We start from the raw sequence: 27,656 nt of genomic DNA on the forward strand, positions 1-27,656 counted from the left end.
AGATTGAAGGTGAAGAGGAAAGATTTAAAAAGAGACCCGAGGGGCAACTTTTTCATGAAGAGGTTAGTGCGTGTATGGATAAGCCATCAGAGGAGGCGGCGGCAGCTAGTACAATTACAACATTTAAAAGACATCAGGATGGTTACATGAATAGGAAGGATTCAAAGGAATAAGGACCAAATGCTGGCATATGTGACTGGATATGGTTGGCGAAGAACTAGTTGGACCAAAGGATCAGTGTCTGTTCTGTATGATTCCATCATATTTTCAAATCAGGAATGTTAATTCCTACTTTGGTTACTATGTCGTCTACGTATGTTGTAAACAGCAACAACCTGATAAATGCTGAGTTTCCCTATAAACCCAGTTGACAGTTCCACAAATTGCCCCACAGCCGTAACATTTATTTCTTTAGGATGCCCTCCAATGTATTTTCTCTATAATGAATAATAAGCTGCCTGTCTTGCACTTTCCTGCCTTAGCTGTGCCCCTTTTTTATTGGCTGGCATCGCATTTCCCTTTCACTAGCCTTCAACGATAACCCCATTTTTGGGAATTCCTGAAAATTATACTACAGAAAAATGTCTAGTTTCATGTGCCATTCTTTCTTATCTCAAATTCCAATCATTCGCTTAGCATGTTCTTGTTACTTCAATCCATAAGCCTGCCAACTTCATCTGTACCCAACCAGATCTCATCTAAATTCCTTACAATAGATCCTCTTTGACAAAGAAATATCCATTTTTAATTTATGCTTTCCATCTTCATAGTGAAATCTCAATCTCTGAAAATTAACCCTGTACTAATTATTACTCAGCAAGACTGTTTAAGTTCAGATTGATTATTTAGAAGTCAAAATTCAGCTCCAATAATTTTCAATAAAATACATAACATGACTAAACATATATTAGGTACAACACTTTACATTTCCAAGTTGTATTTTCTTTTTGTTTTCGTTCTTGTTCACTCTACCACCCTACAAAGAATTGGTTTCATTAGGATTCTAACAGAAGTAATTATTTATTTGCCTGATTAATCCTGATGAACAAGCTCACTCATAGACCCAAATTGCACCTTTGAAAATAACAATCCCAACTCCTACCTTAAAAAAATTGAATATCTAAGAAGGTTCAGCAAACAATTCCCTTTCCACTTATATTTTCATTCCAAGAGCAGAATTCAGCTCATCAATTTTAACTATGTTATGCACAACTAAACCAAGTTTTTGCACTTTTCTTTGAGAGTACCGATGATTGCAATTACACCTTTAACAGCACTCTCCTTGTAGCTTAACCTCAACAACTTGTTATCAATAAAATCAACTTTACAAATTGTATCCTACAATTACGCATCGAGCCAACCCTTCTCACAGTCCATATCTTGAGGATTCATTTCAGTGAACAACAAAGTTTTTTTTTTAAATGTAATATTTAGTTAGGCATGAGTATTAATGCCAAAAATGTTCTGCACTGATTTTTCAATATTTAATTTTTAGCAAGAGAAGCAAATAGCAAAATTGAATCAATTCCAGCCCCATCTCAAATGTATTCCTATCACTGAGCTTCGTATTACAGCTCACAGAGTTACAGAATAATTGCGTAAAATGTTCTATTCAAAAAAGCCATGACTCTTAATTCAATGCTGGGAAAACCATTTGAGGACACTGATTTACATTATTTGCAGGTGTATTCCATGAATTGGTTGCAAGTTAAAAGTTGTTACCAATTTAATAGGAAAAGTAAATCATCAGCACAGCTATCATCATTTAACATCAACCTTTGCAATATCGTATTGTAGTAATGTCATTCATAATTGAATAATGAACATTCACTGCAATGCCACTGATTTACATTAAAATTGCTGTATGTTGAGGTGTTTACTTGCAACTCTCATGGGTTGTGGGAGAAATGAGGTGGTGTGCAAGTAATATAGTATAGGGTTGGGAGACTTTGGAGAATCTTTAGGCACAATGTGCTGCGCTCTTTTTACAATGCACTGTGCAATAGTCTACGTGGTTGGTTAAAAAGTCACCTTCTTGTGGGCAGGACAGTGTTTGCATCTTTTTGTGAAAAACATAAGAAAGGTTCCTTCCTACTACCATCTCAGCTCTTTTGAATTGTGTTTTATTTGTTCATTTGTCTGCAATGAGCCAAATGATCACCAGTTATTGTCAGATATTTTATCCTAAGATAATGAAAACAAGTTACTGAGGAACCACGATTGTTCGGCATTTGATTATCCGAATATCAGATTATCCAACAAGATTGCAAGGTCTCAATGCTCAGCTAAACTATGTTATCTTGCATTCGATTATCTGAAATTCAATCAACCGATCGAAATACTGCCCCACCTGTGTTCTTTGGATAATTGAGGTTCCTCTGTATATGTGAAGTGAAATTAGATATTACAAAGTGCTTTGTAACTAATTAACATTCTGAGAACAGGCTACCACTTTTGTTGAAGTCAAACAAGGTGTTATAAGTTACCCAGGCAACTTCTGAAATTGGTTTACATCCTACCTTTGGCCAGGTGTCAGGAATTATTGTTCAGCAAATAATCCTGACAACAAATACCTATTTAGCCTCCTGATGGACATCGCTAGAGATCTGGCCTTTCCAGCAAGAATGATGGGAACAATTCTTAAAAATATGGAAAAAAAAGAGACTTTGATAATTAACAACTCCTTGGATGCTGTTAGGTAAAGTAGAAAAATATAAGATGAAATTATAATGGATATATAATAACCATTTGGATTGACTACAAGGGTTAGCAAACATACCTTTTAGTTAAATGCTTAATGAAGAAAAGGCTAGAATACTTTTACAATGACCTTAAGAAATACCATGGCAAAAATTCAAACATAACTAATTCATGGCATTTGATGTGCTAACATGCACATCACTCTAAGTCAAATGGTTGCCAATGCTGACGATAACACAGCTGAACCCTTCAACAAAACACTAAGTGAAATTGAGGAGGGTGAATACACTCCTGGATTAGTGGTGCTAGAAGAGCACAGCAGTTCAGGCAGCATCCAAGGAGCTTCGAAATCGACGTTTCGGGCAAAAGCCCTTCATCAGGAATAAAGGCAGTGAGCCTGAAGCGTGGAGAGATAAGCTAGAGGAGGGTGGGGGTGGGGAGAAAGTAGCATAGACTACAATGGGTGAGTGGGAGGAGGGGATGAAGGTGATAGGTCAGGGAGAAGAGGGTGGAGTGGATAGGTGGAAAAGAAGATAGGCAGGTAGGACAAGTCCAGACAAGTCATGGGGACAATGCTGAGCTGGAAATTTAGAACTAGGGTGAGATGGGGGAAGGGGAAATGAGGAAACTGTTGAAGTCCACATTGATGCCCTGGGGTTGAAGTGTTCCGAGGCAGAAGACGAGGCGTTCTTCCTCCAGGCGTCTGGTGGTGAGGGAGCGGCGGTGAAGGAGGCCCAGGACCTCCATGTCCTCGGCAGAGTGGGAGGGGGAGTTGAAATGTTGGGCCACAGGGCGGTGTGGTTGATTGGTGCGGGTGTCCCGGAGATGTTCCCTAAAGAGCTCTGCTAGGAGGCGCCCAGTCTCACTCAGAATACATTCCTGAACAAGTGTTAAGGCTTTCTGAAACTAGTTTATTTTAGAATAGTACATTTCAGGAGAAGAAAATTGTGTGCCTTGCTTTAAAGCAGTAAACAATCATCTAATATTGCAGCTTGGTGTGAAGGCAAAAGGTGATTTTCAAATGAAGCTGATGCTTCTTCACCGTTCCCTAACCCCTAGAGAAATTAAGGGCTGTTCAAAGAACAGGGTACCGGATATGCGGACCATCTTTGCCCAACTGTCAGTGGCTATGGTTCAGCTAATAATCTTGCAAATAAATGTTAATTTAGCCTATATAACTCCTCCAGGGATTTTACAGCTCTTGGTAACCTCAATAATAATGTCAAGGTGATCTTTCATCATCTTCATTTTTCAAACTAGGGATCAAGGTTTTTCTGCAATCTTCAAGATCGATCACAGATGAACATTTGGGCAAGCCATCACTCAAACTGAAGGTGATGAAGTTGCTACCCTGAAGGAATGCTAGAACATCATCAGAGTCATGATAGTACTTTTGTGGCATGGACTAAAATTACTTCTTTCATTATGAATGGTGTGGAGGATGTGGTGGCCAGATTGCATTTTATTCTGCACTGCCTTTGATTCAATCAAGAAGATACAAGAAACAGTTGTGGAAACAAGCAAACAAATTGGTTTGAATGATCTAAACATGGAGGATGGTATGCATAAAAAATAGCCAAGCAAGATGTTTAGCTCAAGATCACTTGGTTCTGTGTGGAAAAGATTGACCTAAGAATAGCCATTTTTGATCAAGGTGACCCTAACTGAGAGCACAATTCAAGAATTAACAGAAACGCTTCCAATGCATTCAGTTACTAGAGGGAGCTCTACAATGAATAATGCCACTGAAAACAACATTTCACAGGTTGCTGCAACGGCTGATGGGAGGGGAAGTAGCAGCAAGAGGAAAAAACAGCTGCGGAAAGACCTTTCAATCTGCTCCTACTCCTCAGAGCTGAAGATCATCATCACAGGGAAACAAGTCCATGACTTGCGGCTGTTTGTTCTTCATCTCTTTTAATTGACCAAGGGTTTTAAATCAGGAGGCAATTTTGCAGCTGAAGTGTACAGTTAAGAATTTCACTTTAAAAATACTTAACATTCAAATGAAATGATTAAATATATTAGAGATAGCTGGACTGGCAATGTGTTGTAGCAGTAGTATTTGGAAGCTGGTGGACATTGGTACAATCCAAGGTGAGCACATCTGTATCAAGTGGTGGCTGGTCAAGCAGCTTTGGCTCACAGTTGACAAGCTGGAGTTTGATGGCACTGTGACACATCATGGAGAGGAAGTGGTACCTGCAAACTGTTTCAGAAGTCAGTAAAACCCCTTAGATTAATTACATCAAATTTGATCCGTGGTCATAAACAGGAAGGTGTGACTGCAAGTGAGGCAGGTAAGATGGTCCAGAATTTTGATTTAGAGGAGCCACAGCCAGTACCCTTGTCCAATGGATTACAAGGTTCTTGGTCATGGTGTGGATGAGGGCACAGAGGTGCAGGGAGGACAAGCAAACTAACCACAGCACTGTGGTCCAGAATGCCATTTAAGTGAGGTAAGAGGAGTATATAAACATTAAAAAAAAAGCTTGATTTCCCAGGCAATTTCTTTGGAGAGTGGTGCAATGGGTATACTGCAGAGTCCCCATGTCGACCATGAACAATTCTGGCATAATAACTGCCTGGCCAGAAGAAAAGTCAGGCCAATATTTATTAATGACTTAGATAAGAGAAGTGAATATATTATCAAGTTTGCAGATAACACAAAAACAGGATGATTATTACTTAAGTGGCACAATACTGCAGAAAACAGGGAATTGAGGATCTTCACGCATGATTCACAAAAAAATTGACAGTCATTTGATAGATAACAGAGAACACAAATGGAAAGTTGGTATTTACTTCAAAGAGAATGAAGCATATGAATAAGGATACTTTGCTAAAACTACAAGAATGTTGTCAGACCACACCTGGTCTCATCCTCTTATCTACAATAAGATATACCGGTATTGGAGACAGTCCAGATAAAATTAACTAGGCTGATCCCAGGTCTGGAAGAATTGTCTTATGAGGGGTAATTGAGTAGTCTATACTCTTTAGAGTTTAGAAGAATAAGAGTCAACCTCATTGAAACATAAGCTTCTTAGGAGGCTCAACAGGGTAAATGCAGAGAAGTCGATTCCCCTTGTGGGAGAGTCTTGAAACAAAGGGTATAATTGCAGAATGAATGGTGGTCCATTTAAAATGATGATCGGGGGAATTCCTCTGTATCTGTGGCATTCTTTACCGCAGAGGGCTGTAGATGCTATACATTCAAGACTGAGATGGACAGATTATTTATCAGTAAGGGAATCAAGGGGCTTGGGATAAAGGCAGGAAAATAGAACTGAAGATTGTCAGAACAGCCACGATATCATTGAAAAGCATAGTCAAATTAATAAGCCGAATGGCCTATGTCTGCTCCTATGTCTTATGATCTTACAAACTGTTGTTGAAGACTATGGTGTACAGTGGTTCTGATATAACGCAATAGTTCCATTCTCGTGTGATCTTGCGTTATAAGAAACTCGCACAACAGCTGCACCATTTAAACTAATGGGGCCAGAACCGAGTTATAGCCAACACAGGCAACAAAAATTTGTGTTGCACAAATAATCGCATTAAAGCCGATTTGCGTTGAAGAAACATGCATTATAGCAGAACTGACTGCATTCAATTGATGCAATTAAGTCACAAGGAAGGAATGCTTGTGACTTAATACCAATGCTACTAAAACTTTGTCATTTTGACCAGTGATTCTAACATTTGGCATTTAAATATCCAAGATTAAAACTCCCTCAATAGCGGCTCCATTGCAGACTGCTGTGAATGACTGCCCACGTCTTGGTAGTTAAATCTGTAGCTGAGATTATGTTCCACTGGATTTTCGAGACTGTATACCAGCACGTATTCATGGGCACAATTCCAGGTCTTTTGCAGATAGCTAGCATCATTAAGCTGATAGGACTCCTGACATTTCTGAGCTCCAATATTACTCAGTTGCACCAAGCAAATATTGCTTATGAGCATCTTTCACCATTATATTCCTCCTCCAGTTCTCAAAATGACTCCTGACATATCTACAAGAGATTGGTTAATCATTTTTCTCTGATGGAGACTCAATGATATTTTGCCACATTCTCAGCTCCTTAGGATTTCTCCTGAGCCCGAGTTGCCTGATGCTTGCTGATAATAACTGCTGCTGTCCATAGCCTGCTCCTTAAGACCTAAATAATCAGAACTCCAAAGCTAGCAACCTTCGGCTTCAGCTACCTCCAACCAACCAGTGATCTTTAAACTGGGCTAAGCCAGAGATTTAAACCTTGCAACTAAGACCATCCTGATTCCTCGATAAAAGCAAATGCAGCAAGGACTGAAGCATTTTGTGCACTGAATATGTTACAATGTGTTAAGCTTGCTGGCTTATGCAGCACAAATGGATATTAAAAAAATGAAAGCTATCACATGGAATATAAACAGGTGTTTTAGCATGGGATTACTCATTGCCTTGAACTGTCATGACAGTGGTGGCTCAAAGTTTGCAACAATTTCAAATTGGTGGCAGATGGTCTCTATACTGACCCATTAAGCAGCCAATGTGCAATTAGACCAGGCTTTATTCCCATAACGATTCGTCCTCTTGAGCCAGAGAATAAACTAAAGATCAAGTATTGCATTCCTCTTCACTCTCCAGATTTTATGAGCATTCTAATTTCAGGATTTAATGGATAAGTGGTCTCGGGAAGTTAGGCCGTTGTGCCAAAGCTCCATTCATTGCTTATTCCCATCTAGCTTCAGAAATTCATGTAGTTTTTATTTGAACAGTTGTATTTGGGTTGGACTTTCAGGATGTTGACCCTGTGATCAAAAAATATTGTTCATTTTTTTCCTATATATCTCTAACTGACTTCTTTAAATTTAAACTTTTATATATTACATTTTTTCTATAGCTGACTTTAAATGAACACCGACAAAGTGAAAGAAGAATCTTTACCAGAATGATTTCCAAGCTTTGAGAGAATTAAGTCAGCACTTCTGACCTTGCGTTAATTCAGAATTCTAGGTGAGGCCGGCCTGTGATTATAGTGTGCAGTTCATTCACATGCAACATAAATGGTAGTTTGTAACTTCTAAAATAGAATAGCGTGTTGCAGAACACATTCCTGGGTGCCAAAATAGGTTCCAATTCAAAATATTTAAGGCCAAGGAAATAACAGTCCAAACTTTAACTGAAATACATAAAGGCACAATAATATTGTTGCAGTTTTTATGTAGTGCTGAGAAAGTTGCACCATTGGAACTCCGTACACTACTCAAATATGAAACTGAGATCCTATCTGCTTATTTCATTGGTTCTATATAATATTCTCTCTCCCTCCCTCTACATCACTGCCTCCAAAATCCCTCATCCTGAACATATGGAGAGAGAGAGAGAGAGAGAGAGAGAGAGAGAGAGAGAGAGAGAGAGAGAGAGAGAGAGAGAGAGAGAGAGAGAGAGAGAGAGAGAGAGAAAGAGAAAGAGAAAGAGAGAGAGAGAGAGAGAGAGAGAAAAACAGGCAGAGATAGTCAAATTGTTCTACACTGGCATTCAAAGATAGAGCTCTCTCAGCCAATATTTCTTCTCTGACAACATCCCTAACCCTATCGTAAGTCTTTCTTTTCCGTTTAAATAGACTTGATAATAGTCATATCATAATAGTTCATGAGTTACCATAGGCAGACAATTATGATATAGCCCAACGGAGCTACAACACATTAAGCAGGGGACAAGACAAGGAGGTGATCCTCGACAGCCGCTATTAATATTTGCTTCTTTCAAGCATTCGTGCACAAAGTGTCTAAAAATATAGACCGCTTCATAAGAATAGATATATCTATTTACAACAAAAATGTAGAGTTACTTAGTAGGACAGAACTTGAGTATTGCTAAAAAAAGGCATTTTATCAAAGCTTTCTACCTTGCAATCATCAAGGCAATTTGCAAAGAACACCAACATACAGAAAAAAAACAAATATGTGATACTGTATGGGAGAAGACTGCAGATTGGATTCTGATTTACAGGAGCATTGCCACAGAGAGTGCAACAATTAGATGCTGACTGACTGTTAAATTCCAAATTTTGTTAAATGTTTAAAGCAGGGGGGTTGACTCCAATGGGACAACACACTGCTTTGAGAAATGAATGAGAAAACCTACATTTTCAAGGAAAAAAACGTTAGGAATGTTCATACAATCCTTTGATCAGTGGCTTGACTATACTTGAAAGGGGGTCAAAAGCAGCACCTGGTAAACAATACCTCTTTTGCACAGATTTGGAGATGCCGGTGTTGGACAGGGGTGTACAAAGTTAAAAAATCACACAACACTAGGTTATAGTCCAACAGGTTTAATTGGAAGCTCGTGTGCTTCCAATTAAATCTTCTGCACACATCTACAATACCTTAGTTACTCTTAGGACATTCCTACCTATAGTATTAACTGAAATAGTGCAGTAACATGGTCCTCATTTAAGAACATTTAAGTATTAAGCCCAAACAATTCTGTCGTTAGCTTAGAACTGGAGACAAATCAAGTTGCTACACAGAATTACAAGCATTCATTGCATATTAAGGGAAAGGCACATAAACTATGATGAGAAAACAAAATAATTCCGATTTTTATGCTGAAGTGACGGCATGGATCTGATCGGCATAATGATCTACTTGTGGGCTGTTTTCTCATACAATTTGCACATTCCAGCGTTGAAAAGAAATGGCATGGACAAAAGATTTTATGTAAATCTCTGGGCTAAATCAGTTCAGATTAAATCCTACAGCTAAATAATTTATGAATTGTTTTGGTTAAAATAAAAAGCATTTTATTTCAAAATTTCAAGTATTAACATCTTCCTAATGTATAGTAATTAGAAGCTTATTATGGATGGTTTAAAATGCTCAACATGTGCAGTTTGTCTCGTACATTGATATCTACTTCGAACTGCTCTACCGAAATTACTCAGACCTGAATAAAATTCAGTGTTTCTAAATCTGCATTTTTAAATGCAACTTGTAATTTTTTTTTTCACATTCATGTCACATAGATGTTAAACTACAATAATTGGATTTAATAGATATTGCAAAATGAACAAAAGTGGATTACAGATCAGCAGGTCTAAGTATAATGCTTACATAAAACTGAAATTAATAGAATTTTCATAAATATTTTTCTTTAATAATTAGCACAAAATACAGTGTACGATTTATTTAAATATGTAACTTTCTTTGGCTCAAACATTTGTCATATTTTATTTATAGTTTCCAGCTGAAGACAAAGGAAAAAACGATTCAGAAATATATCTACCAAGTCCACCATATACAGTCCGTCCTGCTATAATGTGTAGTTGCATTCTCGTGCGACATCATGTTACAGAAAATCGTGCAATAGAAACAATGGGACCTATGGGAAAAAAGAGGGTTGGGGGCAAGCTACCAAAAATATCAGTAAAAATTGAAAAAAAAGTAGTTAGCCTAACACAAATGATGCACAACCTAAGTATATGATAAAATCATATATTTTAATGAAATGATACACTTAATTTAACATTTTAAGGGGCTTCTGAGTTTGCTGACTTATAGTACTGTATTAAGAAAGTGGCTGAGGGTCATCATCAGCATCATCACAACTTTCAGGTGCAGTTCTGGATGCAGGTTTACACTGGGAAAAAAAAATTAGTCCAGAAGTAGATGGCTGTGGTTCACTGTCCTCAGACGGTTTCTTGGGGTTGGCTTAAAAAAGGCATATAGTTTTTGCTGCTTTGCCATCTTTCTTCTTTTATGCCATGAACTGCTATCCTGCTGCATTTTGCACTGTAGTCATTGTCTTCTAAGGGCTGCAACTGCTTTTCAATTTCCCTCAGAATAGAAGACGAAACAGAAGTGGAAAGTTCTTGTGTTGCTATATCCTGGACTTTATCATCTTCACCTTGAGCTTCAATTTCTCCAGCAGCAACAAGTTGTCTTGAATCAGTTTCCACTTCTTCTCCACTTGCTTTGCAAGAGCGACACAATGTTCTTTGATTGCTGGAAGGTCCTTTGAGGGTTCAACACCTTTAGAATCAGGAAGCTTCTGCCAAACTGCATGCACATAGTCCTTACTAACATCACCCCAGGCCTCCACAATAATGTCAATAGCATTTTTAATGTTAAATCTCTTCCAAAATTGAAGATCACTGTCCTTATTATCCCCCTCAGTAGCTGCAATCAGTTTCATCAGTGTGCGCCTTAAATAAACTTTAAAAGCTGCTATTGCACCCTGGTCCATGGGTTGAACGAGAGAGGTTGTGTTTGGAGGTAGAAATAGCACTTTGCTGCTTTCAGAAAGCTCACCAATGGTAGGATGATGGCTTGGTGCATTGTCCAGAATGAGAAGAACCTTGAAATCCAAATATTTTCTCCAGCATTAATTTTTTTTAAAAAGAACAATAGGATCAGAAAAAATTTGCCCGGTCATCCAATCTCTTTTGCTTGATCTGAACACCTGGAGTGGACTTGAGGTGACCGAAGATGGAATCACATAACAGCCAAGAGAAGTTTGCATTAAAATAATGTTGCTCCCCAATTCACCACAGCTAAATCGCATTGAAGAAACGTGCATTATAGGATAACGACCTGTAGTTAGCGAAGAAATCCAAAGAACTCAAGGGGTAAGGAGTTAAACTGGATAGCCCCATAAAAAATGGATAGGGGATCACAACGCAGAATTAAGTAGCATCTGTTGACTGTAATGCAGGTAGTATACAATCTTCACAATGCCTTTTCATTATTGTTATTTCTGCATGTAGTGAGCACTGGTCATGCTGTTGACGGCTGCATGCTTCAGCAGGCACCCAAACCTGTAACCTCCTGACAGGAGTAAAGGTTACCCTGCACTACTAAAAGACCAAGGGCATTATAACTGGTGCAATGCAGGAGATTAATCTGATCTGGGAAACAACATGGGACAGCACACATTCCAAAATATTTGAATGCTGCAACAGAGGTCTTAGTGGAGAAGGTGGAAAGCAGAAGAGATGTCCCATATCCAGATGGCAGGTCACTGACTTTCCAAAAAGCAGAGGAATAGATACTAATGGAAGTTAATGCCAGAGATTCATCCCCAAACACACATGTGCAGTGCCACAAGAAGTTCAAATGTAGAAATCAACATCAGTAAATACATAATCAAATGCCAAAATCTATCAAAGAACTGAAGGCCTCAGATTCTGCACATTTCATCACTCAACATTCTCTGTCAATCCAGTGTCAGGATCTATCCTTAAAGTGATGCACTTCACCTCACCCTCTGACAATTAGCATTATTTCAAATCACAGCAACTTCTCAGTTTCCACACACAGCCAAGTGTTTAACCATGACAGCCTCATCATTAAAAAAAAATTATATAACATTCAGTGAACACACTCACCTCTAAATGGCTTGCCTGAGGAATTCAGGCATGCCTGCATGGCCTAAGCCCCAGCATGAAAAGAATATCTGTCATTATTGTAATGCTTAATAATAAGGACAGCAGCAGGGCATTAAGCAATGATAGTGATGTCGTTATATCTTTTGGTAAGAGAGTGCAGAAGGTGCTTGTGCACGAATTACAAAAGCTATGTGCTGCAAGTTAAGTATATAATTAGGAAAGCTACAGAATATTATTGCTTATTGTAGCAGGAGTGGAGTACAAAGATAGGGAGGTTATCCTCCAGTTAGACAGGGCATTGATGAAACCATATCGAGAGTACTGATAAAACAATGGGACTGATTTCTATGTACCTCAAGTTTTGAGATTTGTTCAATAACGCCTCAAAAATTTTCTCTTGTAAAAATTAGATACCTGCCTTTTCCCAAAAGCTCAACTACCTTTTTCTTTCATTTTCTGCACTGCTTTAACAGAAACAATAGAAGTAAGATGAGCATAAATTAAAGGAATATTCAATGAAATAAATATGCCAAATTAAACATTAATCAGGGGATTCAAAATGGAAATAAAAATGACAATACATAAAAGGAGTAAGCAAAAATCAAAACATGAAAGGCACTAGTTATCATAAAAGAAAAATTTGCTACTTTAAGTAAATGGATTATATAGAATCTAGGTAAAAACTTTTCTAAAGGTCAGTGACAGATGCTTACTGATGATAAAATCACTCTGATTACCCCAAGGTAAAAAATCAAAATAAAACACTTAAATCATAAAGCACATTGATATTTTCATGTACATGGGGACCTCACATAAAGTTGTCCCTTGTGTTCTGATAGAGTGTAAAATGTTATAAATTCCAATTCTGTAGAGAACAACTGTCAACATTAATGAATGTACTAGCCAACACTGCAGAGTTTGTGGGCAATGATAGAAATGAGGCCAACTTATCAATGATCAGCACAAAAACAAGAGAGTAAACTGTACTCAGGCTGCCATCAGGTGGAATTGAAATTTATCCCTAGTTTACGATTGATAGCAGGTGAAAAATGAATATCTTTTTAAAAGCCATCAGCACAAACCTTTGCAGCTGTGACTTCAGAATACATAGGAACCTCAATTATCCATCATTCAATTAACCAAATTTCAGCTTATTCAAACAAGATTGCAAGGTCCCAATCCTTGGCTAACTAGGTTATCTGGCATTCGATTAACCAAACAGAATACTTCCTGCCCATGTCCTTTGGATAATCAAGGTTTCTCTGTATTGGCTTACATTTGAGATGATTTGGTAAAGGGGATCTGATATAAGAATCACAAAGAGTGAGCATGCAGGGACAGCATTTGATTAGGAAGGCAAATGGCATGTGTCTTTATTGCAAAGATGATAGAATATTTAAGAAAATGAGCATTGCTTCAGCTGTATGTGGTTTTAGTAAGACTGTGTTGAAGCAGCTTTAGTCCCCTTACTTCAGAAAAGATTTTTTCCATTAGAAGCATTTCAGAGAAGATTCATGTGGCTGATCCCTGGAATGAAGGGGCTGTCTTACGAGCAAGTTTGCACAGGTCGGGCCTATATTTCTTGGAGTTTAGAAGAGAGGTGATCTTATCAAATTATACAAGATTCCAAGGTGTTGGGCAGGGTAGATGCTGAGAGGATTATTCCCCTGGTGTGGAAGTCTAGACCTAAGGGCACAGATTAAAAACAAAAGGCATACTGAGGATTCTTCGGTCTCAGAGGGTCAATAGACTTTGAAATTCACTTCCTCAGAGAATAGTGGATGCTAAGTCATTGAATCCACTCAAGGGAGAGTTAGGGAGATTTCTGATCAACAAGGAATTGAAGATTATGGAGGGAGCAGGTTGAAAAGTTGAGTAAGATCATAATTGGATTAGACATGATGCTAGTGAATGTGGTTCATTGCTCCCATTTCTTATGAGCTTATAATAAGACATCTATTGAACTACTAATAAGTTGTATGGTTTTCTACTGTACATGCCACAACATATTTGATTGCAAAGTTTTATCTGAATCATGGTTACATGATCAAGTATACCAACTTTAATACATATTCTGGTCTAGATAGAAAAATGAAATAGTCTGAAAACACATTTTGTATGTCTTTACAAGAAAGGAAGATTTCTTCTAAGCTTTCATTGTTCCAGCTGAACTAGTAATCTCACATTCTGAATCAGATGTTACATAATTATTATCCTTAATGGTTAAAAAAATGAAGGACAGTCTGAAATCTCTTCACATTGGACATGCCATGAATATATGCAACTAGAGCACAAGCACTCATTACAATAAAATATTGCAAATCAGGATAAGTAACAGGAATTCAGTATCTTTCACAACATTCAGAAAAATCTGCAGAAAACAACTCAAAATATTTAAGACTTATTATACATTTATAAACGTCTATGTGGTATAATGGCATCTCTTCCAGAACCAGTTTTGGACAATGATAATGATACTAAAACAAAATATACAACAGAAAGTTTACAAGATAAGTTGCAAGACGTGTTTATAGACCAAGAAACAGAGTGGTTTGCATTAACACGAGAAGAATGCAATAGATAGACATGCATAGCTGTTTTTGACCTCCAGGAGAGTTTCTAGTAAGTTCCATATGAGAAACTTCTAATTAAACTGAACACCATGGGGCTCCAGAAAAGATAATGGGACTGGATAGGGAGTTGGCTAAAGGATTGCAAGTAGGCAAACTTTCAAATATTGGGGAAAAGATAATTAAAGTCCTGCAATATATGGACATGCTCCTTATTTGCATAAATAGCACAGGTAATTAAATTAAATATTAAACAATCAGATTTGTAGATAATATTAAGATAGTAAAGACTTATAAACGGGTGGCAAGCTCTTTTCTTAGAAATTCCAACTCCTACAACTGAGCAGCTGAAATGCCCAAAAATTTACATTGCTTAAAGAAGCCTAAAGATTTTGTCACCCAATCACATCTTTCAGTCTTTGATAGTGAACTGAATGCAAGCAAGCAGATTAAAATTAATATACACAAAAGTAAAGTTTAACTACTAGTGAAACAGTTTATCACACAAGTTTAAAAAAAGAATGGAGTTTGGAAAATGACTTCACAGACTTGGTGAACTCATCGCTCTCATCAGCGCTAACATTTTGCAGTCAGTAGCAAAGAATTTACACTTGCCATTCACCTCAAAACTAGTTGCCAAAGATTTTTTTGAAGCAGAGAGTGCAAAATTATTCTTTTTAGCTTCAAACTAAGGCCACAGTCAGATCAGCCATAATCTCTCTAATTGATTAGCACAGCTGGCTCGATAGGCTGAATGGCTTACAAGACACGATACAGAGATCATACTTAAATCATTGCAAATTAAGACAAACAAATCCAATTATGGGAAGAAATAATAGAATAACCCAAACTTGAGAACTGTGTTTTTTAAAGAAAGCTGAAACACCAATTTTTTTTTGAGGAATGAGACTCTGCAAAAAATTACTTAAGGGTCAGGCAAGTTGTTAAACTGCAATTAGGAGTTACAATGCCAGCACAAGTTTAAATAACTCTGTTTGAATAAGATTGACTTTTACGACCAGTTTTTAGAATAAGAGTCATGGGCAAATTGGCCCATGTTCATAGCTGAACTAGTGCAGAAGACTACAATAGTTCATCTTGCACTACGGCAGTGTATCTAATAGCAATTTCCGATTTTAGTGCTGCGATATGTACAATATTCCAGGTATGGCCGCACCAAGATCCTGTACAATTGCCTTAAGCCATCCTTGGTCCTGTACTTCAGGCCACTTGCTATGAAGGCCAACATACCTTTTGCCTTCCTCAGCATCTGTTAGAATGCCATCCTATTTTCAATGACTTGTATTAAGGAAACTGAGATCTTATTGTATCTCCAACATTTCCAATTATCACCATTCAGAAAAGAATCTGCCTTTCTGTTATTGCTATCGAAATAGTTAACCTCAAATCAACCTACATTTTATTTCATTGACCATGCACTTATCGACTCACTCAAGTTGTCCAAATCACACTAAAGCATCTCTGCATCCTCCATACAGTTCATCGGCCTACTCATCTTTGTGTCGCCTGCAAACTTGGGAGATACTGTTAACATATCTTGTGAATAGCTATGGTCCAAGCTATGATTCCTGTGGTATCCCAATAGTTATTGCCTGCCAATCACAAAGAGACCCATTCATTCCGAATGTGCGGTTTCCTATCTGGGACAACCAATTCTCTAACCATTTTAGCAAAATATCTCCAATCCCATGCTCTTCTATTTTACATGTTAGTTTCTTAGATGGGACTTTATTGAATGCTTTCTGAAAGTCCAAGTAAACCACATCCAACAGCTCCCCCTCATCAACTCTTCTAATTACATCCTCAAAATATTCCTGTAGGTTACTCTTCCAGGAATCCATGCTGTCTCTGTCTGGTCCTATAACTATTTTCCAAGTGCGCTGCTATTAACCCTTTAGTAATGCAATCCAGTATTTCCCCACTTCCGATGTCAGAATAATTGGTCGATACAATTCCCTGTTTTCTCTCTACTACATTTTTTTTAAATAGTAAAGGTTACATTAGCTATCCTCCAATCCACTGGAACTCTCTAAATTGAATCTTCAAAGATGACCACTAATTCATTCACTCTTTCCTGGGTCACTTCCTTAAATACTCTGATGTAGATTATTTGGCTGAGGACTGCTCAGTATTTAGGAATTCTAGAAATTAGAAATCAGAATCCTTACAGTGTAGAAACAGTCCCTTCGGCCGAACAAGTCCACTCCGAAGAGTAACCCACCCAGACCCAATCCCCTACTTTATTATGCTATATTGATTCCTGACTAGTGCACCTAACCTACACATCCCTGAACACTATGGGCAATTTAGCATGGCCAATTCACCTTACCTGCACATCTTTGGATTGTGGGAAGAAACCCAACCACCCGAGGAAACCCACACAGACACGGGAGAATGTGCAAACTCACACAGACAGTCATCCAAGACTGGAACCAAACCTGGTCCCTGGCGCTGTGAGGGAGCAATGCTAACTGCTGAGCCATTGTCAATTTTCTGACACTATTTCCTTACTAGAAGTTATTTCCTTCAGTTCCTCTTTCCCACTATATGCTGTTCTCCAACATTTTCACAACATTTGTGTGTTTTTCTTTGTGAAAGCAGAATCACAGCATGTATATAAATGGTCTGCTATCTCTTCATTCTCCATTATAACCTCCTGTTTCTGACTGCAAGGGACCCACATTTGCCTTCACTAATCTTTTTATCTTCACATACCTGATAAGAAGCTTTTACGATTAATTTCATGTTCCCTGCAAAAACTAAAGTTTGTACACTATTTTCCCCTCTCTTATTCAATACCTTTGTCCTCCTTTGCTGAAATATAAACTGCTCCCAAACCTCAGATCTTTTGCTTTTTTAACCCAGTTTCTACGTCCCTTTTTTGGATCTAATATTATCTGCTGTTAACTATGGTCAGACCAACTTTCCTCGTTTACTTTTGCGTCAAACATTTGCTGCAGCTCCTCCTTTTGCCTATTCACTATCATCCCCTAAAGTATTGTTCCCCAAATTTATCATAGCCAGCTCTCTTCTCATACCATTGCTGTTTCCTTTATTTACATTCAGGACTCTAAGCTCAGAATCAATTATGTCTTTCTCCATCACAGTGACAGTTTCTATTATATTATGGTCATATATGATATGACATGATACATTCTAGGAACAATAATGTCTCCCTGGATGATATCTGATGTACTGATAAATACTGTAGTACGTTTTTTTCAAAAAGCACATTTGATTCTAATTTAAATATTGGTCGAGATTATAAAGTAGTTACAAAAATACACTACTGTTCCTCATACAATCATTTTAACACGTGTTAGTACTTATTGCATAATACCCTCGAAGAAAAAAGTTTACCAGCCAGATTGCATGCAAAACTAGGTTTTGAACTTCAATGGTTCAGTTTTTCACTTACAAACTAACTTACAAATATTTGATTCAAATGTTTCTTTTTGCCTCCAGGATCATATTTTGAATTCACATTTGGAAGACCGAATAATCTTTTGGCCCAAGAAAAATTAATTTTGATATAAATGCATTTGTTTCCTTCTGCATGTATTATAAAATTACGTTTCTCAATATAAAAAGTCACAAGTGTTACATATTTTTGTGTCATTTTGTACAGTTAGCAAAGGCAGGCAAGTTAGTTGAGTTGAGTTGGGTTGGATGGGGGGGGGGGGGGGGGGGGGGAGGCAGGAATCACCTCAATTCGCACAAATGTTCTGTTAATTTTTAAAAATAAGCTCATTAAATGTTTTCGCATGTTTCAAGGCCACATACTTCAAGATTTACATTGTTTAAAAAATAAAGCATTGATTTGAATTTCAAATTACATAGTAACCTTCAGATAGTGCATTGATTAAAAAAGAACTGGGATGCTGCAGCATATTCTGCATTTTTATCTTTTATAATGATAACATCTGACACAAACGTGACGTCAATCTTAACTGCCTCTCAAAATGGATACTACTACATTGGTCCCATTCATCAATGCCATACAAATTAATTTTACAGCTATTTGCATTTCCAACAGCAGCGTGAGCCAGTTACACAATTACATTTATTGATACATACTTAGTTGCCGACCTCAAACTGTCACACAAATGGTTTGTCGCTCTAATAACTGACTCATTAGTACTGATGCAATTTGTAACAAGTTGCTTTGTTAAAGAATCTCCAGCCATTTTCCTGCCCACCATGCATGGATTTACTGACTGTTGTTCATGCTTAAATAAATATGTAGCCTTCATCATAACAATTCGTACTGAGTGGCTGATTATGACGGTTACACTTTCAAGTACTCTTAATAACTCTTTCTTCAGTAATGTTAATATGTGGGGTGTCACTGTGGCTCAGTGATTAGCACTGCTGCCTCACAGCATCAGGTTCGATTCCAGCCTCCTGCAACTGTCTGTATTGACTTTGCACATTCTCCCAATGTCTGGGTGAGTTTCCTCTGGGTGCTCCAGTTTCCTCCCACAATCCAAAGATGTGCAGGTTAGGTGAATTGGCCATGCTAAATTGCCCATTGTGTTCAGGGATGTATAGGTTAGATGCATGAGTCAGGGGTAAATGTAGGAGAATGGGTCTGGGTGAGATACTCTTCAGAGGGTTGGTGTGGACTTGCTGGGCCGAAGGGCCTGTTTCCAGACAGTAGGGATTCTAATTCTGAATACTGTCTCACACATGTATGTGCATATTACCAAATGCAACTGTATATGTATTTGCATGTACAAAGATTTGCTACATACAGATGTGATTACAATAATAAAATGCAATTTCTGATTACAATAATAAAATGCAATTTCTGATTATATAATTAATAAAAAACACACATTGAGCTAATTTATTGGGCAATTATTATCACATGTTGCTGCAGCTTTGTACAAAACATGCTTCCCAGAAGATAGCTTTACCATTTGGAGCTATCACTCTGATTAAATGGACTCTTGGGCTAATATTTATGAAGGAATGGCACAGGGCGCTTTGGTAAATAAGAGTCATACTCGAAACTTTAACTCTGTTTCTCTCTTTACAGATGCTACCAGAGCTGGTTGCTGATTTTCTCCAGCATGTTATGTTTTTATTTTAAGGACAGAAGATAATGATGAGGATGCAAACAGAGGATCAGATTCCATTTCCCAAGTTTAACAATAGAAGCAGACTATAACTAGAATAAAACTTCAGTTCAGGAAATCTAAGAACACTGACTAACATGACAACAATGTGTGACTGCAATCTAGAGTTGTAAAGGTCAGCAATAAATGAGTACATCTACATGTGCTAAGTGCACAGAACTTAGTTTAACAACTCCTGATAAATTAATTGTTTTACTTAATGATTTTGTGATGCCAAAACACAAAATGTTCAGTCTCACCATCAATGGTAAATTTGCAAGAAAAAAATGCACCATCAATGCAAAAAACAATTAACAGGTTTGGAACATGCTGCAGACAGCATCATTTTAAAATTAAGTCTCTAACCCATTTGAATTATGAACAGACTGTTCACTTTAAATTCTTCTAATACTTGGGATCACATCCATAACAAACACTGTATATATTCATGAACATTCATATGTAAAATGTTAGAATCTGAGCAAGATTCACAGGCGTTTCCATTACCTAGAATAACTAACCAAAAAAGAACCTTTAGCAGCAGGCTGTTATTATACTTCAAATTTACAAAAAAATACTTGATGTAAAATTTATCTAATGAAAATGAGCAAGAACGCAGTCTTTAATAATTGATATCATCTAGTTAAACCGCAATTTAAGTTGGGATGTTGCTTCCAACTAACGAATACATTGTTATAATATTTACAAAAATTGCATCATGCACTCTCCAAAGTAATAGTATTTGTTAACCTTCCGTTAGTGCTCTACATCATCTTTAACATTGCATTGATCCTTTTTATCATACTTAGTTCTACGTGAGTTACAAGTTTATAATGAAGGCCTGCCTATCATGTCCAAATTACACACTATATATATTTTCGAAGTCTCATTTACAATCTAATTCTCAGTCCATTTAAACAAAAGTATTGCAAGTTTTAATTACCAGTCCCCGCTAGCAAGGAAAACAAAATGCTTTCCAGAATTCAGTAACTTAATTTGAAATTTGTTGAAAGCTGAACTTTACATTTTGCAATCATCTTTGCTATCTCTAAGTTTGATGGCAAAATAAAACTGTTCTATAATTTCCTATTCCTTTACAATTTCACCATAAAACATTCAATTTTATTATTTATAGGAAATATTTGCACTTAAGAGGACACAATGTGTGAAAATGGATATTGAGCAGAAGAGTTGCAACGATTATATCAAACAGGCTTGCTGATAAGTTTTAATAAATGTCCAATTTTTTTTACTGTTGATTATTTTTCTCGCTTTCAAGCTTCCCACCTCATCTGCGGGCATTAATTCTTGTTGAAAGCCTGGGATTGAACAACTTTCTAGTATTACAGTCATATGTTATATGTTACACAGAAACATTTGGGCTATCCAAATATGAATGCATTACTGCTGAATTTGTATTCATCTAATATCCATAGGGATCAATGGACAACAAACAGAATCAAGAATACTGATGACGTCCTCCTTACCTCAGACAGTGAGTTATCATCCTGGTTGAAATTAGCTACAATAGCACATTCGAAACAAATATGGCAGGTTTATTTGTGGATCTGCCCTTAGTGACTAAGTTAACAATGGCACTGTATTTTAGGATATTTAAGTATCCATGTTGAATAAATTTAGAAGCCAAAGAACTGCAGATGTTGGAATACAAAGACAGGCGGGAGGCTGAAAAGAACACAGCAAGCCAGGCAGCATCCGGAAGTGGAGAAGTTGACGTTTCGGATGTACACTTCTTCAGGACTGGGATTGGGTTTAGGGGGAACGGCACATAAAGGGGGTGGCGGGGGTAGGGTGGTGAAGTGGGATAGGTGAAGACAGATAGAGGATACAACCTGGGTTGGTCAATGGGAGAAATGAATCTGGTTGGTGGCTGGGAGGAGTGGAAGGGAGGGGTGGAAGGGAGGGGAAGGGGCAGGGAAGGGAGTCGGGGAATGGGAAGGGAGGTTATTTGAGAACTCAATGTTGAGTCTTCTGGGCTGAAGTCTGCCAGGCGGAAGATTGGGTGTCCTTCCTCCAATTTGCAATTTGGTTCATTGTGGCAATGGAGGAGGCCAAGGATGGTCACGTTGGAAAGGGAATGGGAAGTGGATATAAAATGGGTGGTGACTGGGAGGTCCGCTCGGCCCCTGCGGGCCCGGCTGAGATGCTCGGCAAACCATTCCTTAAGTTTACGTTAGGTCTCCGTGACGTAGAGAAGACCACATCAGGAGCAACTCATGCAGTAAACTAGGTTGAAGAAGAGGCAGGCGAACCTCTGTCTCACTTGGAAGAACTGTTTGAGGCCCTGGATGGAGGTGAGGAGAGGTAGTGTACTGGCAGGTTTTGCATTTTTTCCAGCTGCAGAAGGTAACTGGGAGTTCAGGGTGCTTGGTGGAGAGAGTGGCGCTAACCAGGGACTGTCAAAGAGAACGGTCCTTGCGGAAGGCAAAGAGGAGTGGGGAGAGAAAGATGTTCTTGGTGGTGGGGTCTATTTGGAGGTGTTGGAAGCGTTTCAGGATGATGCATTGGATGCAGAGATTGGTGGGGGGTAGATGATGATAACGGGTGAAGTGGGAGTTGGCACGAGGCAGGGTGACACTAGGCACGTAGACAGACAAAATACCGTTGAGCCATCAGTTGGCCACTTGACACACAAGATGGCCGCAGGACCACAATATGGAGACAGACAGCACAGCAAATACAGACACTGTCTGGGGCCACCAGAAGGCCAGCACAATGCACTCACAACTTAGTTGATTAGTTTAAGGCAGGTGGGGGAGAGAATACACACGAGTAGCGTACACTGCCCACCGAAGTGTTTCGGTCCAGCCAACACCTTTGATAGAAATGCTAACAGCTTGATACGGACTCAATACAGAGTGATAATAGGCCAGGGTTGCAGTAATCATCCTTCTCAGGAAGACAGATTAGCGCACATTACTACAGCAATGGACTTCTGCACAGACATTGAAACTGACAACCGACCGTGCTGAAATTAACAAAGACTGTGCTGGAACTGACAATGACTGCACCAAAACTATTAACAATTCTGCAATGTTTACCACAAACAAACCACGTTACAAAGACAATAACCTCATCACTGATCTATTATTACAAAATGTATAAAAGCTTCTTGACATGCTCCAGGGCCGGGGGGGGGGGGGGGGGGGGGGGGGGGGGGTGCTCTTCTCCCCAGAGCTTCAGTATTTTCTTGTACAATGAACTCTGTCATTGAACTCCGCCTATGACTCACAGGCTGGTGATTTTCCCATAACATGGGGGACTTTGTTTTTATTGCGTTTGAAGGAGGCATTTAGAGCAGTGGAACAAGGAATGGAGATGGTGTGGCAGAGGGCTATCTGGATGACAGAGGGAGGAAAAGAACGTTGTCTGAAATAGGTGGACATCTGGGATGGTCAAGAATGGAATGTCTCCTCATTCAAGCAGAGGAATTGGGAGAACGGGATGGAGTTCTTGCAGAATACTGCGTGTGAAGTGGTGTAGTCTAGGAGGTTACGGGAGTCTGTGGGTTTGTAGTAAACGTCTGTCTGGAAACCGTCACCAGAGATGGAAATGGAGAGGTCAAGAAAGGGGAGGGATGTGTCTGAGATGAAGAGACATTTCACTCCCAAGCATCCCAGTTGTCCACCTATTTCAAACAACATGCTTTTCCTGCCTCTTTTATCCAGACAGTCCCCCACCACTCCTCCTACATTCACTGCACCGCTGCTCTGAACCCTCCCCAACTGCAATAAAGACACAGTCCCCCTTATCCTCACCTACCACCCACCAGTCTCCGCGTCCAACACATCATCCTGAAACACTTGCACCAACTCCAACTAGACCACACCACCAAGAACATCTTCCTCTCCTCACCCCTCTCTACCTTCCACAAGGACCGTTTCTTTCGACAGTCCTTGGTTTGCACCACTCTCCCCACCAAGCCCCCGAACTCCTAAGTATCTTCCCCAGGAACCGGAAAAGCTGCAAAACCTGCCAGGTAACGACACCCATCTCCATCCAGGGCTCCAAACAGTCCTTCCAGGTGAGACAGAGGTTCACCTGCCTCTGTCTTCTTTACATCAGGGAGACCAAATGTAAACTTAGGGAACAGTTGGCCGAGCATCTTAGCCGGGCCCGCAGTGGCCGACCAGCCTTCCCAGTCACCGCCCATTTTAATTCCCCTTCCCAATCCCTTTCCAACGTGACCATCCTTGGCCTCCTCCATTACCACAATGAACCAAGCTGTAATATGAAGGAACAAAGCCTCATGTTCTGCCAGGGCAGCCTCCAGCCCGGAGGACTCAGCATTGAGTTCTCCAATTTCAAATAACCTCCCTTCCTATCCCCTGACTCCCTTCCCAGCCCCTCCCTTCCACTCTACCCTGCCACCAACCGGATTCATTCCGCTCATTGACCAACCAGGTCATACCCTCTACTTGTCTTCACTATCCCCACTTCACCACCCTGTCCTCTACACCCACCCCTAGTCCTGAAAAAGGGTTACACCTGAAATGTTGAGTTCTCCACCTCTGATGCTGCCGAGCTTGCTGTTCTTCTAGCCTCTTGCCTGTTTTCTAAAATAAATTTAGAAAGCTTTGGTAAATTTACAAAGCCAACCCACTATGTTAGGAACATTTTGCATGTAAGAGTTAAATATGCTGCGCATGTCCTTTATTATGAACCTCCTCCTTGAACTACTTTGTTGTGGCCCCACTCCCGCTTTCAAGAAATCCTCACCAAGAAGGAGAATATACGTTGTTTCTGCATCCATCTCATTAGGCCAAACATTTCCCAATACATCTCCCACTGTAAAACCTGAATCTGCCTCTCTAAGTGTTCCTACATCCCTTTCCTAAGCTTCCCTCATCAACCATGGATCTCTTTCTTAAAACTCATGCCCAGTTCTGACTACCCAACATCCCTCAGGGCTCATGTTAGCTGACAGTGTAAATGATTCTCTAACAATCGATTCTGAAGTATAAATACAAGCTGCCAAAACTTTAAAAACCTTCTTAAAAGTTCCATGGAAATAAGCATGCTTCTAAAGTCACAATTTTCTATGAAGACATTTAAGCAATGAGTAAATACTTGTTTTGATTTATTCTTCAGTTTTATGGTCTTTAACCAGAGTTTAAGGCTGAAAGCATATAATAATTTGGTTCATTTTGAATAACAAATAATCCAAATAAAGGAAAATTATGGAATTCTAATGAAGATCAAATTTCCTCATATTTGACTTTTCAAGAGTTTGCTTTTTTCTCCTAAAGTGTCATTTTCCTTTTTAATCTTTCATCTATATGCTCAAATATCGTTTAGAAACTTGTCTATGATTCATGGTTATTTTACATCAAGACAAGGTTTTCTACTACACAGAAGGTTACTTTAAGAAAAATAATCTCAAAATATGATTTTACTTTAGACTGTAATTGAAATTCTTAAATGTCTTTTTCTTAAATACTAGATTTTCTTTAAATGACAGTTCATGTCAGAAAATCTTAGCATAAACTTAATTAGCACGCTAAATAACTGAGCTACTATAATCTTGCACCAAGAATTATATTAAAATTATCTATTCAGGTGATTTGCGCCTTACATTTTTTAAAAATGACTATGCTGCCTATGTCTGTCAGCTGAGAGATGTGCAAAAGGGAAAGGTGTCCGCTAGTCAATGTGACAAGCAGGTCTTTAACTTGATCAGCATTTTTAGCACTAGATGCACTCCCTAAAGTGAAGTAATCACCACTCAAAATAAATAATTACCATAGAGTCATAGAGCCGTAGAGATGTACAGCATGGAAACAGACCCTTCGGTCCAACCTGTCCATGCCGACCAGCTATCCCAATCCAATCTAGTTCCACCTGCCAGCACTTGGCCCATATCCCTCCAAACCCTTCCTATTCATATATCCATCCAAATGCCTCTTAAATGTTGCAATTTTACCAGCCCCCGCCACATCCTCTGGCAGCTCATTCCATACACGTACCACCCTCTGTGTGAAAAAGTTGCCCCTTAGGTCTCTTTTATATCTTTCCCCTCTCACCCTAAACTTATGCCCTCTAGTTCTGGACTCCCCGACCCCAGGGAAAAAAACTTTGCCTATTTACCCTATCCATGCCCCTCATGATTTTGTAAACCTCTATAAGGTCACCCCTCAGCCTCCAACACTCCAGGGAAAACAGCCCCAGCCTGTTCAGCCTCTCCCTACAGCTCAAATCCTCCAACCCTGGCAACATCCTTGTAAATATGTTACACTACATCCCATAAAGCACACGGTCACATTCAAATTACTATTTTCTTCTCCACAACACTGCAATATGTACAGAAACATATCTGTAACATATTTTCCATGTTTTCAAAATTAACTTTCCTTTACAAAATGAGAAGAAACATACTCACAAATGAAATCAAGTGAACTGAACTTATCTTTGTACTGATACGGAAGTGAGCAGAGAGTAGGTAGCCATAATTGTATACAACAAAATATAAGAAATAGACATCTGGCACAATATTGAAATTCTGTTAAAGGAGCAGTGAGCGAGACTTTGCCTATAACTTAATGGGGCTCAGTAATATATCATCATCAGCTTTAACTTTATTTTGCTTAATTCATTGTTTTATTGCAAGGGCATCTAGTTATCCCAGTGTGAAATTCTGTACTATCTCCAGCAACAGTCTCTATACTGGCATACTGTAACAACTATTAAGGCCACAGCATCATAATTAATGTTTGAAATAGAGGCACCTCAACTCCCAACGAAAAAGAGTGTAGATAGTGAATTGCTCACTTGGACTTCATCCTTTAATTTCTAATCACAAATAAAGCTAAATTTAAGCAAGTTTAAAACTTAAGATATCTATTGTGATCTAATTATATATCTAGAGAGGTAAACTTCACATTTTATTCTGGCAGAATAGAAAGCAGCTTAAATATATAGAAAATGCTTTCATTGATTACAAAGTAAAAATAGAAAAAGATATGCAAACTAGAATTGAAATTGTAATTTCCAAAATCAACGGCCCTTTCTATTTTTACCAGACAGATTTTTACAGGACTTAAGTATATTTTTTATGGCTTATTAGTTTTAGTGGCAGAAGATGTTTGCTATTTATGCAGTAACAGTAATCAACACTGCAAAACACCCACTCTGCCTGAATTTATTTCAAACCAATGTGGAACATTTTCTCAGGGAAACAACTTATTTCCCAGGTATACAACTAATTCAACTACTTACTTCAAATCCTGCAACAGATCTTTTGCATTCAACATGGTAATTAAAGAAGTGGTAGCTGCTGGAATAATAATGATAGGAGTTCGAGAACCTGCAAGCAAGAGACAAGTCTTTGAAGCTTTCTATTACTTTAAAAAGTTGGTCTAAAAACAATAACATTTTTAGAACACAAGAAATGCCATAATTAATTTAACCCTCATGTATGCAGGTTATAAATGCAAATATCTCGACCAATTATTTATTTACAATGCTAGAGCACCAAGATCATTTTGGGAATAATGATGTTTAGTAAAACTTGACTGAAATATTTTATGGTATGGAAGTGTCAATTTGCCTAGAATCCAATACTTAAATATTAAGTGCTGAATCATCATTCTTACCCTTCTTTTGATTCGGTGGTGGCCTTGCCTGCGACACTGTTGGTAGAGAAAAACATATTTAAAATAGGGAAAAATTACAATATTCCGATAAAAGCAGTGAGACAGAAAATATACTAACAACAGATCCAATTATGGTTTCACCTCCAGCAAATTCAACATCATCCTTCTTCTCCCCACCTAATTGCTTCCTGATAAAAACTTGACCTATAACTTGTAATGTGCATTCTCACCTTTGACTTGTTGAGCACT

General features: G+C 38.5%; 1 protein-coding gene across 1 annotated transcript in view; it reads right to left on the reverse strand.

Annotated features, from left to right (window-relative positions):
• The window catches only part of cdc73 (cell division cycle 73, Paf1/RNA polymerase II complex component, homolog (S. cerevisiae)), a 330,083-nt gene that overhangs the window by 96,225 nt on the left and 206,202 nt on the right, over nucleotides 1–27,656 (reverse strand). Inside the window, exons 12-13 of the mRNA XM_043699805.2 lie at nucleotides 27,408–27,443; nucleotides 27,031–27,118 (exon numbers count right to left, since the gene is read on the reverse strand). Coding sequence (XP_043555740.1) covers nucleotides 27,031–27,118; nucleotides 27,408–27,443 — 124 coding nt within the window. The remainder of the gene's footprint in view (nucleotides 1–27,030; nucleotides 27,119–27,407; nucleotides 27,444–27,656) is intronic.

The sequence above is a fragment of the Chiloscyllium plagiosum genome, unplaced genomic scaffold (assembly GCF_037043375.1).
Source record: "Chiloscyllium plagiosum isolate Xiang-an unplaced genomic scaffold, Cpla_swu_hap1 HiC_scaffold_9, whole genome shotgun sequence".
NCBI classification, from domain to species: Eukaryota; Metazoa; Chordata; class Chondrichthyes; order Orectolobiformes; family Hemiscylliidae; genus Chiloscyllium; species Chiloscyllium plagiosum.